Source organism: Oncorhynchus keta, chromosome 9, assembly GCF_023373465.1.
Source record: "Oncorhynchus keta strain PuntledgeMale-10-30-2019 chromosome 9, Oket_V2, whole genome shotgun sequence".
Taxonomy (NCBI): domain Eukaryota; kingdom Metazoa; phylum Chordata; class Actinopteri; order Salmoniformes; family Salmonidae; genus Oncorhynchus; species Oncorhynchus keta.
Genome location: NC_068429.1, coordinates 21,772,057 through 21,785,031, shown reverse-complemented (window position 1 = coordinate 21,785,031; position 12,975 = coordinate 21,772,057). Strand labels below are relative to the sequence as shown.

Below are 12,975 nucleotides of genomic sequence, written 5' to 3'. Positions count from 1 at the left end.
GGAGTTTCTCCCATTCTTCTCTGCAGATCCTCTCAAGCACTGTTAGGTTGGATGGGGAGCTTCGATGCCCAGCTATTTTCAGGTCTCTCCAGAGATGTTCGATCGGGTTGAAGTCCGGGCTCTGGCTGGGCCACTCAAGGACATTCAGAGACTTGTCCCAAAGCCACCCCTGCATTGTCTTGGCTGTGTGCTTAGTGTCGTTGTCCTGTTGGAAGGTGAACCTTCGCCCCAGTCTGAGGTCCTGAGCGCTCTGGAGCAGGTTTTCATTAAGGATCTCTCTGTACTTTGCTCCGTTTCTTTCCCTCGACTAGTCTCCCAGTCCTTACTGCTGAAAAACATTCCCACAGCATGATGCTGCCATCCATGCTTCATCGTAGGGATGGTATTGGCCAGGTGATAGGAGGTGCCTACTTTCCTCCAGACGTGCCGCTTGGCATTCAGGCCAAAGAGTTGAATCTTGGTTTCATCAGACCAGAGAATCTTGTTTCACATGGTCAGAGTCTTTAGGTGCCTTTTGGCAAACTCCAAGCAGGCTGTAATGTGCCTTTTACTGAGGAGTGGCTTCTGTCTGGCCACTCTACCATAAAGGCCCGATTTGGTGGAGTGCTTCTAGAAGGTTCTCCCATCTCCACAGAGGAACTCTGTCAGTGACCATTGGGTTCTTGGTCACCTCCCTGACCAAGACCCTTCTTCCCCGACTGCTCAGTGGCTGGGTGGCCAGTTCTAGGAAGAGGCTTTCAAACTTCTTCCATAGACAGGTGTGTGCCTTTCCAAATCATGTCCAATCAATTGAATTTACCACAGGTGTGGAGAGGGTGTTGAAGAAGTTGATTTGTTTTTGGTAGCCTACAGTCAAAGCTGGAAGCTACTGTTATTGTCTTGCATTGTAAATGTGGTCTAGAATGTATGAATATTGTTTTGCAAATAGTCATGCATGCCGTGTTGCATTATTCAAGTGTGTTAACGTCTGTGCAGCATGAGTGGGGAGCTAACAATGCAGTCCAGACAGCTCTAGCAATGAATGAGGAAGTAGAGCAGGCACTTTGCGTTATAAAGGGGCTGCTCTGATAGACAGACTTGATCTTCTCAATCACTTGAGACACATTTTGACAGAAGTGTAGAACTTAACAAAACTTCTCGTACCGAACCAGCGTTAAATCGCCATGGTGGGAGGAGCATGAAACAAACAATGTTGACTACATTCCAAAACATCGACCCTGTAAAAGTTACTTTTCCGTTTTGTCACCAAATCCTACTACACTACCCACCATTGCGACCAGTATGCTCTAGCCCTCGCTTCATACTCGTCGCCAAACCAACTGGCTACAGGTTATCTACAAGTCTCTGCTAGGTAAAGCCCCTGCTTATCTCAGCTCACTGATCACCATAGCAGCACCCACTCGTAGCACGTGCTCCAGCAGGTATATCTCACTGGTCACACCCAAAGCCAATTCCTCCTTTGGTCGTCTTTCCTTCCAGTTCTCTGCTGCCCATGACTGGAACGAATTGCAAAAATCTCTGAAGCTGGAGACTCACATCTCCCTCACTAGCTTTAAGCACCAGCTGTCATAGCAGCTTACAGATCACTGCACCTGTACATAGCCCATCTGTAAACAGCCCATCTATCTACCTACCTCATCCCCATACTGGTATCTATTTATTTATTTATTTTGCTCCTTTGCACCCCAGTATCTCTACCTGCACATTCATCTTCTGCCGATATACCGTTCCAGTGTTTAATTGCTATATTGTAATTACTTCGCCACCATGGCCTATTTATTTCCTTAACTTACCTAATTTGCACTCACTGTATATCGACTTTTTGTTTTCTTTTGTTCTACTGTATTATTGACTGTGTTTTGTTTATTCCATGTGTAACTCTGTGTTGTTATATGTGTCGAATTGCTACGCTTTATCTTGGCCAGGTCGCAGTTGCAAATGTTCTCAACTAGCCTACCTGGTTAAATAAAGGTGAAATACATACAAATAAATACATTTGTAGGGGTCCAGATTTTGCAGCTCTTTCAGAACATCAGCTGACTCGATTTGGGAGAAGGAGAAATGGGGAAGACTTGGGCGAGTTGCTGTGGGGGGTGCAGTGCTGTTGGTAGGGGTAGCCAGGTGGAAAGCATGGCCAGCTGTAGAAAAATGCTCATTGAAATTCTCAATTATAGTGGATTTATCGGTAGTGACAGTGTTTCCTATCCTCAGTGCAGTGGGCAGCTGGGAGGAGGTGTTCTTATTCTCCATGGACTTTACAGTGTCCCAGGACTTTTTTGAGTTAGTGTTGCAGGAAGCAAATTTCTGCTTGAAAAAGCTAGCCTTGGCTTTTCTAACTGCCTGTGTTATTGGTTTCTAGCTTCCCTGAAAGGTTGCATATCATGGGGGCTGTTCGATGCTAATGCAGAACGCCATAGGATGTTTTTGTGTTGGTTAAGGGCAGTCAGGTCTGGAGAGAACCAGGGGCTATACCTGTTCCTGGTTCTACATTTCTTGAATGGGGCATGTTTATTTAAGATGGTGAGGAAGGCACTTTAAAAAAATAACCAGGCATCCTTTACTGATGGGATGAGGTCAATATCCTTCCAGGATACCCGGGCCAGGTCGATTAGAAAGGCCTGCTCGCTGAAGTGTTTCAGGGAGTGTTTGACAGTGATGAGTGGAGGTCGTTTGACCGCTGATCCATTACGGATGCAGGCAATGAGGCAGTGATCGCTGAGATCTTGGTTGAAAACAGCAGAGGTGTATTTAGAGGGCAAGTTGGTTAGGATGATATCTGAGGGTGCCCGTGTTTACGGCTTTGGGGTGGTACCTGGTAGGTTCATTGATAATTTGTGTGAGATTGGGGGCATCAAGCTTAGATTGTAGGATGGCTGGGGTGTTAAGCATGTTCCAGTTTAGGTCGCCTAGCAGCACGAGCTCTGAAGATAGATGGGGGGCAATCAGTTCACATATGGTGTCCAGAGCACAGCTGGGGGCAGAGGGTGGTCTATAGCAGGTGGCAACAGTGAGAGACTTGTTTTTAGAGGTGGATTTTTAAAAGTAGAAGTTCAAATTGTTTGGTTACAGACCTGGATAGTAGGACAGAACTCTGCAGTAGATTGCAACACTGCCCCCTTTGGCCGATTTTAGAATTTGTTGGTCTTCCTAAGCCAGGATTCAGACACGGCGAGAACATCCGGGTTGGCAGATTGTGCTAAAGTAGTGAATAAAACAAGCTTAGGGAGGAGGCTTCTAATGTTAACATGCATGAAACCAAGGCTATTACGGTTACAGAAGTCATAAAAAGAGAGCGCACTGGGCACTGCAGGGCCTGGATTCACCTCTATATCACCAGAGGAACAGAGTAGGATAAGGGTACAGCTAAAAGCTATGAGAATCGGTCGTTTAGAACATCCGGAACAGAGTAAAATGAGGTTTCTGGGGGCGATAAAATAGCTTCCAGGTATAATGTACAGACAAAGGTATTGTAGGATGTGAATACAGTGGAGGTAAACCTAGGTATTGAGTGATGATGAGAGAGATATTGTCTCTAGAAACATCATTGAAACCTGGTGATGTCATCGTATGTGTGGGTGGTGGAACTGAAAGGTTGGATAAGGTATAATGAGCAGGGCTAGAGGCTCGACAGTGAAATAACCCAATAAACACTAACCAGAACAGCAATGGACAAGTCATATTGACATTAAGGAGAGTGATCATAAGGGTCCAGTTAGTAGTGAGGTTGGTTGGGGTAACGGCAATTCAGGCAGCTAGCCGGGCCATCGGTAGCAAGCTAGTGTAGGACGGTGTTCTGTTTTTAGCCACTTTGTGCGTTTCCGTTAGTAGATTAGTGGGGTCCTGTGTGGTAGAGGGGATCAATCCAATTGGCAAAATAGATTTAGTTATAGTGACCCAAGAAAAATTGTCCGAGAGACCTATTCAGATAGCAGCCGATAAGACAGCTAACGATTAGCGGGCCGCAGATGGCCGTTCAGGTAACGTCGCGACGGAGGAGCCAGTTGGATAACTCCCTCGTGCAGATAACGTCGGTAGTACAGTCGTGAAGGCCCTGTGGAGCTCCGCATCGGCAGTAAAACGGGTTCGGATAGGTGATTGTAGCCCAGGAGTGGTTGATGGAACTCTTCAGCTGGCTAGCTCAAGAATAATTTAAGTTTGCTCCGGGACCCCGACGTAAGCCAATAGTCACACGGACAGCAGCTAGCTAGCTGGGATTTCCAGGTATAAATGTTCAGAGCTTTCGGTTGAAATTCGGGGATATGGAGAGAAAAATAGGTCCGGTATATTCTGGTCTGAGTCGCGTTGTAAAAAACTGGCGATAGCTTTTCGAGCTAAAGGATAGCTGTTGACCATCAACCGTGGTTAGCTAAATACTAACGCTAGCCAGTATACTGGCTAGCTTCAGGCTAGCTTCTATTGTGGATATCAGATTTGAGGTAAATAATACTTTCTTTTTTTTAATTTGTGAGGCGGGTTGCAGGGGAGTTTTGAAGTTGAGTTTTTGGAAAAGAAAATATATAAAAGATGTAAATATATATATGTATATATATATATATATATATGTATATGTATGTATATATATGTAAATATATATATATATGTATATATATGTACACACACACACACACACACAGGACACGACAAGACAAAGGACATCTGACTGCTATGCCATCTTGGATTGGGATGGTCAGTGTGTGTTTGCTATTGCGTGTCAGCTCTAACTGGCGTAAGCTGGCCAGGCAGACTCTTAACCAGGCAGACTCTTAACCAGGCAAATCGCTAAAATAATCTAAAATGCACTAATAGTCATCAGAAGGAAACAAAACTGTTCTCCACTGATCCGTACACTCTTTGTTTGTCTCGTGCTCTCTTCCATCCTTCCGCAGTTGGAGTGAGGACCCTGTCCTAATTGAACTTTGTGTAATTATCCATGTCTCCCGGTCGCGGCCGGCTGCGACAGAGCCTGGAATCGAACCAGGATCTCTAGTGGCACAGCGATGCAGTGCCGTAGAACACTGCATCACTCGGCATGCAAAAAGTGTCATGCTTTGCAAGAAGAATGATTTCCTTAATAATCCTGTTTATATGGACACATCTGAAATCAAGCTACTGATGGGACTTTTACATTTACATTACATTACATTACATTTAAGTCATTTAGCAGACGCTCTTATCCAGAGCGACTTACAAATTGGTGCATTCACCTTATGACATCCAATCTTTTGATAAATGCAGAAAATATCCAATTAGAATGAACGACCTACCACCGTGACCATGGTATTTTTGCGAATACTATTTAATTCGGAGTCCGGACTTATAACATTTATGTGAAAACTATAAGATGCATATTTTCAGTTTTTCCAAACACACTTCACTGGCACTAAAGAGGGAGGCTCGCTGGGCTGGTGCTGACACATGCGCAGATCAAATACACCGCTGGAAACGCCGTTTAACTTCTTGCGTCGAGCCATCCCGGATCCGGTATCGTGACTACAGCCTCAAGCTCATTACCATAATGCAACGTTAACTATTCATGAAAATCGCAAATTAAATGAAATTAATCTATTTGCTCTCAAGCTTAGCCTTTTGTTAACAACACTGTCATCTCAGATTTTCAAAATATGCTTCTCAACCATTGCAAAACAAGCATTTGTGTAACAGTATTGATAGCTAGCGTAGCATTTAGCATAGCATTTAGCGTTAGCATTCAGCAGGCAACATTTTCACAAAAACCAGAAAAGCATTCAAATAAAATCATTTACCTTTGAAGAACTTCGGATGTTTTCAATGAGGAGACTCTCAGATAGCAAATGTTCAGTTTTTCCTGAAAGATTATTTGTTTAGGACAAATCGCTCCGTTTTCTGCGTCACGTTTAGCTACGAAAAAAACCTGTATCCAGGATTGTGTAAATCTATCCGCAAGCTCATTAGCATAACACAACGTTAACTATTAATGAAAATCGCAAATGAAATGAAATTAATCTATTTGCTCTCAAGCTTAGCCTTTTGTTAACAACACTGTCATCAAAATATGCTTTTGAACCATAGATAAACAAGCATTTGTGTAACAGGATTGATAGTCTAGCATAGGATTTATGCCTGGCTTTCAGCATGCAACATTTTCACAAAAACCAGAAAAGGATTCAAATAAAATCATTTACCTTTGAAGAACATCAGATGTTTTCAATGAGGAGACTCTCAGTTAGATAGCAAATGTTCAGTTTTTCCAAAAATATTATTTGTGTTGACAAATCGCTCCGTTTTGTTCATCACGTTTGGGTAAGAAAAAAAATAAAGTCATTAAAACGCAAGCTTTTTTCCAAATTAACTCCATAATATCGACAGAAACATGGCAAACCGATGTTTAGAATCAATCCTCAAGGTGTTTTTCACATATCTATCGACGATAAATCCTTCGTGGCAATTGACCTTCCCTTCTGAAGAAATGGAACGCGCATGGACCTACAGATTACGCAATAATTTCGACACAGGACACCGGGCGGGACACCAGGTAAATGTAGTCTCTTATGGTCAATCTTCCAATGATATGCCTACAAACACGTCACAATGCTGCAGACATCTTGGACGAAAGGCAGAACGCATAAGCTCGTTCACAGCATATTCACAGCCTTATAAGGAGATGATAGTAAAACGGAGCGTCAAAAATCCTGCTAATTTCCTGTTTTAAGTTTCATCTTAGTTTCGCCTGTACGATCAGTTCTGGGGCACTCACAGATAATATCTTTGCAGTTTTGAAAACGTCAGTGTTTTCTTTCCAAAGCTGGCAATTATATGCATAGTCGAGCATCTTTTCGTGACAAAATATTGCGCTTAAAACGGGCACGTTTTTTTATCCAATAATGACATAGCGCCCCCATAGGTTGAAGAGGTTAAGGTACACACGTGTGCTAATAATTTTAATGGTTGCTCAGAAAACCAGGTGTTTTAATTGACGTATGCTTACTTTGATTTTTAATTACACACCAATTAAGATAAGCAGAGTAGGGTGTTTACGAGACTTGCATAATCTGCCTATTGCCATAATCAGTTTAATATCTAATTTTTACTGCGCATGTAAGCATACTCATTGATAGAGGAAGATACAGACAAGACTGGTGAAACATTCCTCTTCACAGCACCAGAGGACAATGATGTATCTATTCTGTTTACTTCTAACTTGAAGATCAAGGGATTATCTGAAGAATATTGATAGCGAGGTATTTGTCCATATCAGTTAACCTCTTACCTCCACCCGACACGCAGGTGTCCCATCTAGACATCTGGAAATGCAAATGCGCTACGCTAAATGCTAATAGCACTCGTTAAAAATTAAACGTTCATTAAAACACACATGCAGGGTACTGAATTAAAGCTACACTCGTTGTGAATCCAGCCAACAAGTCAGATTTTTAAAATGCTTTTCGGCGAAAGCATGAAGCTATTATCTGATAGCATGCAACACCCCTAAAGACCCGCAGGGGACGTAAACAAAATAATTAGCATAGTCGACGCTACACAAAATGCAGAAATAAAATATAAAACATTCATTACCTTTGACGATCTTCTTTGTTGGCACTCCTAGATGTCCCATAAACATCACTATTGGGTCTTTTTTTCGATTAAATCGGTCCATATATAGCCTAGATATCGATCTATGAAGACTGTGTGATCAAGGAAAAAAACAGCGTTTTATAAAGCAACGTCATTTTTTAAAATTAAAAAAGTTGACGATAAACTTTCACAAAACACTTCGAAATACTTTTGTAATGCAACTTTAGGTATTAGTAAACGTTAATAATCGATCAAATTGATCACAGGGCGATGTATATTCTATAGCTCTACGTCTTGAAATAATGTCCGGGTAAATCTCAACCAAAATTTCCTGTTGGAGACCGGAAGAAATGGGCTGTCTCTTGTTCGTTTGACCAAGAAACAAATCCTAGGCAAATGACAAGACTGTTGACATCGTGTGGAAGCGGTAGGTATTGCAACCTCGGCTCCAGGTATTGTGGTTTCTATTCAACAATACATTCAAGTGGCGCATTGATATATTTTCCAGTTTTCAGTGATCAGATTTTCCTGCGCTTTTCGATGAAACGCACGTTCTGTTATAGTCACAGCCGTGATTTAACCAGTTTTAGAAACGTCTGAGTGTTTTCTATCCACACATACTAATCATATGCATATACTATATTCCTGGCATGAGTAGCAGGGCGCTGAAATGTTGCGCGATTTTCGGTCATCAAGGGGGACCTGTTAAGGAGAGCAATGATAGGAGAGACCAGGGATTAACAGAATGTTCGAAAAGTAGGGGGTAGGATCAACAGGTTAACTAGTGATTATTACCATAGCAGTGTGTAGTTATCCTAGTTATTATGGATAAAAGGTTAGATCTATAGAGGTTGATCATGGAGTTAGTAGTTGATCGGTAACTGTGTATGGTTCTGTGTTGTCCTCAGAGTGAATCTTAGTTCAGGTCAGTGTGATAGGCTTTCCAGGGTTATCGTGTGAACCACCACACAGTGAGATGAGGAATCCCTCTTTCCTCATGGAGCCCAGCCAGCCAATTAGATAATCCCGGCTATATTAGTGGAACCGGTGTGGCTGTGCCTGACAACTGAGGCTGCTTTGTCAGAAGGGAATTTAGAGGCATAGTGGGTGTTCGCGAGAGGGTCAGCCTGAGCAAGGCTTTGCAGAATGACTTATCTACAATACAAATCTTGCATCCCAAATCACTACTCATTACATCATTTAAGATGAGCAATCCCCTCAAACACACTGATCCAGTAGCCACCGTCAGGCAGATGCAGCTGGAGGTAGCTGAGTGAGCCATCCACTGAAACCCTGGGTAACATAGTCAGGAAGAGAATGGGCTGTGGTTGCCAGGGAGCTGTGAACCAGCATTCAGGTTGCCGTGGCAGCGGTTTGGTCTCCATAGGGATCAGCGCACATTATGAGCTTATAGGAGCTTTGCTGAGGTTAACCAAAAAAGGAATGTAAAGATGCCTGCTCGCCCTGAATAGAACCTGCCAGCTCTCTCTCTCTTGTTTTCTGTGTGCATCTCTCCCTTGCTCTCTCCCTTCCTCCCTGGCTCCCTCCTTCATTCTCTCAAGGCCTTCCATGGTCTCAATCTTTTTTTGGATTTGGACTCCTGCCTCTCATATTCCCCTATTATTTCTCTTTCTGTTTTGTGCCTCTTCCCCCTCTCTCTACTCTATTTAGATCAGTGTGTCAGGTTGGTGACATAGCCCCTTGTTAAACTCAGCAGGGTGTCCTGTTCTGATCGCCTTCTCTGACCTGGCCGCTCGTTAGGGACTGTGTCGTTAGTGACTGGGGGTGTCCAAATACCCATACTAGTGTACTACATAAACTGAATAGTAATTTCTGCGTTTGAGCTACCACTCGTCTTTTCCGACTCAGGTGTTTGACAACAGCTGATAATCAGATAAATTGAAGCGCTGTACCAAAATGAACAAATGGCGGGAGTCAACGCAATCGTGTATTAGATGACCTATTCGGAGTACAAATTTATACATTTCACATACTATAAAACATATGCCACTAGTATGGGTATTCGGCCATGGCCACTGTCTTCGTTAGTGTGGGACACTGAGTGGACACTGCTAGGCAACCATCTTAAATCCTGCCCAGCTCTCAGCTCCCATGCACCGTGAAGTGAATAGAGGCAGTCTAGGCAGGGTTGCCAACCATGTTCCCCAAACCCCATCCCTCGGTGCATGGCCCAAATCCTGCTATAGCCTATATGCATACACAGGCATATGTTCACTTGCTCTCTCTCTCTTTCTCTCACTCACTCGTGCGTGCACACATACACACCCAACGCCACATTTCCAGTAACCCTTCAAGCTAACTGTAAACCTAGATCTAAAAGTGCTTAGTGTGTTTGTCTGGGAATGTATGTTTCATGCTTGTGTGAGTGTGCTGCTTAAAAACACCCTCTACTCTCAGCTGGACACCCATTGACAATGTTGTGCAATGTACTTTTAGAAAAGCACCTACCCTTAGCTCTGGGAGACTGAGTTTGTTTTGCAGTCTGCCACTGACCTCACTCTCTCACTCTTTTTTTTCTGCAGGGTGATGATTTTCGAGGACAAGGCTAACGGGGCCATCTGTAAGCCTGATGGTCCTCCACCCAAACGGGACATAGCCAGCCTGCCATAGACCCAGGACATCCTGAGCCTCTAGACTATATCACCATTCTAGGACCCTACCAAGGCTCCTGCCCTCAGCCAAGAACGTGTACATAGCCTTATCAACTCCCCACCTCAGGATGTGCACATGTCCCAGAAGGGGGGTTCTCCTCCTCTGTTCAAAACATGTGGGGAGATAAAAGAGAAAAGGAAAAAGAAAAAAAAATATATATATATATATTTGCTGTGAAGACAAGGCAGATTAGCTTTTTTAAGACCAGTACATACATGTATATATCTATATTGATGATGAGAAAATAAGTATTTGTAATTAGTGTGAGCACTCGAAAACCCTTGGCGATAACCTTGTAATTTGAGTCGTTTTGTGAATATGAGCAATGTGTTGTTTGCTGGGATCAAACTAACAGAGGTGACAATTTTGTGATATCCTCAGTATGTACAGTGGGGCAAAAAAGTATTTAGTCAGCCACCAATGATGCAAGTTCTCCTACTTAAAAAGATGAGAGGCCTGTAATTGTCATCATAGGTACACTTCAACTATGGCAGACAAAATGAGAAAAGAAAAATCCCAAAAATCATATTGTAGGATTTTTTATGAATTTATTTGCACATTATGGTGGAAAATAAGTATTTGGTCAATAACAAAAGTTTATCTCAATACTTTGTTATATACCCTTTGTTGGCAATGACAGAGGTCAAACGTTTTCTGTAAGTCTTCACAAGGTTTTCACACACTGTTGCTGGTATTTTGGCCCATTCCTCCATGCAGATCTCCTTTAGAACAGTGGTGTTTTGGGGCTGTTGCTGGGCAACACGGACTTTCAACTCCCTCCAAAGATTTTCTATTGGGTTGAGATCTGGAGACTGGCTAGGCCACTCCAGGACCTTGAAATGCTTCTTACGAAGCCACTCCTTCGTTGCCCGGGCGGTGTGTTTGGGATCATTGTCATGCTGAAAGACCCAGCCACGTTTAATCTTCAATGCCCTTGCTGATGGAAGGAGGTTTTCACTCAAAATCTCACGATACATGGCCCCATGCTTCACAGTAGGTATGGTGTTCTTTGGATGCAACTCAGCAATCTTTGTCCTCCAAACACGACGAGTTGAGTTTTTACCAAAAAGTTATATTTTGGTTTCATCTGACCATATGACATTCTCCCAATCTTCTTCTGGATCATCCAAATGCTCTCTAGCAAACTTCAGACGGGCCTGGACATGTACTAGCTTAAGCAGTGGGACACGTCTGGCACTGCAGGATTTGAGTCCCTGGCGGCCTAGTGTGTTACTGATGGTAGGCTTTGTTACTTTGGTCCCAGCTCTCTGCAGGTCATTCACTAGGTCCCCCCGTGTGGTTCTGGGATTTTTGCGCACCGTTCTTGTGTTCATTTTAACCCCACGGGGAGAGATCTTGCGTGGAGCCACAGATCGAGGGAGATTATCAGTGGTCTTGTATGTCTTCCATTGCCTAATAATTGCTCCCACAGTTGATTTCTTCAAACCAAGCTGCTTACCTATTGCAGATTGTCTTCCCAGCCTGGTGCAAGTCTACAATTTTGTTTCTGGTGTCCTTTGACAGCTCTTTGGTCTTGGCCATAGTGGAGTTTGGAATGTGACTGTTTGAGGTTGTGGACAGGTGTCTTTTATACTAATAACAAGTTCAAAGTGCCATTAATACAGGTAACGAGTGGAGAACAGAGGAGCCTCTTAAAGAAGAAGTTAGAGGTCTGTGAGAGCCAGAAATCTTGCTTGTTTTGTCGGTGACCAAATACTTATTCTCCACCATCATTTGCAAATAAATTCATTAAAAATCCTACAATGTGATTTTCTGGATTTTTTTTCTAATTTTGTCTGTCATAGTTTAAGTGTACCTATGATGAAAATTACAGGCCTCTCTCGTCGTTTTAAGTGGGAGAACTTGCACAATTGGTGGCTGACTAAATACTTTTTTGCCCCACTATGTGTAATGTGTTGATGCAAAGATTGTGTGTCAACAACTCATCTGTTATGAAGCGGTCTGCGTGTCTTGATACTAGTGAATTTATCAGTGGTCCTGTTTTATCATGATTTCAATATAGTATTAATTGTTTTACAAATGTAATCAATTCGGTATAGTTGTAGTCAGTGATGCAGTGTAGGGTAAATGCCATTTACACAACTTTTGTTAAAAAATTCAATAAAGGAATAGGAGGCGTTACTTTTTTCACTGTGACCGGCAATAAGTTTACACACCTATTTTATTTTTTTACTGGTTGTGTTTAGAGGGTTTGTAAGGGAAAATTGCTTGAACAGTTATTAGGGAAACTAACCCAAGTCATTCAGATATTATTTTACCTCCCTCATTTTACTCCCCCCACCAAATTATCTAGTTCCTCTTTTAGATTTGATATTTTTAATCGTGTGAAAGTACCATGCTGGTTATGAAGCACAAGGAATAAAAAGAGCACTGTTTTTGGAAAACCTTTTATATACAGTTGTCAAGATCCTCCCACATGATGGATTGTTGCCATGCTGCAGACTCTGCTTGGTCATTGTCTCACTATATGTCAGGGGTGACAGATTATGGCCCTACCCCATTCTTCCAGACTAGAGGTGGGTTACTGTAGTTGGGATTAGGATGGGGTCGGTGGGGTGATAGTTTAAGAGTCAGAGTGTGACTATCCGGTGTTGTAGATTGACACTGGCTTCCTCAACCTAAAGGAGCAGGATGGATGGGGTCGGTGGAGTCAAGTTTAGTAGCACTTCACGTGGATTTATGGAAGATTAGTTTTAAGGCACAGGCACACACTGTAGATTCTCAGCATGT

At 42.8% G+C, this 12,975-nt stretch overlaps 1 protein-coding gene across 1 annotated transcript in view; it reads left to right on the top strand.

Annotated features, from left to right (window-relative positions):
• Nucleotides 1–10,310, top strand: part of LOC118387402 (allograft inflammatory factor 1-like) — a 38,666-nt gene extending 28,356 nt beyond the window's left edge. Inside the window, exon 6 of the mRNA XM_035775733.2 lies at nucleotides 10,095–10,310. Coding sequence (XP_035631626.1) covers nucleotides 10,095–10,182 — 88 coding nt within the window. The 3' untranslated portion in view covers nucleotides 10,183–10,310. The remainder of the gene's footprint in view (nucleotides 1–10,094) is intronic.
• Nucleotides 10,311–12,975: the final 2,665 nt, after the last annotated feature.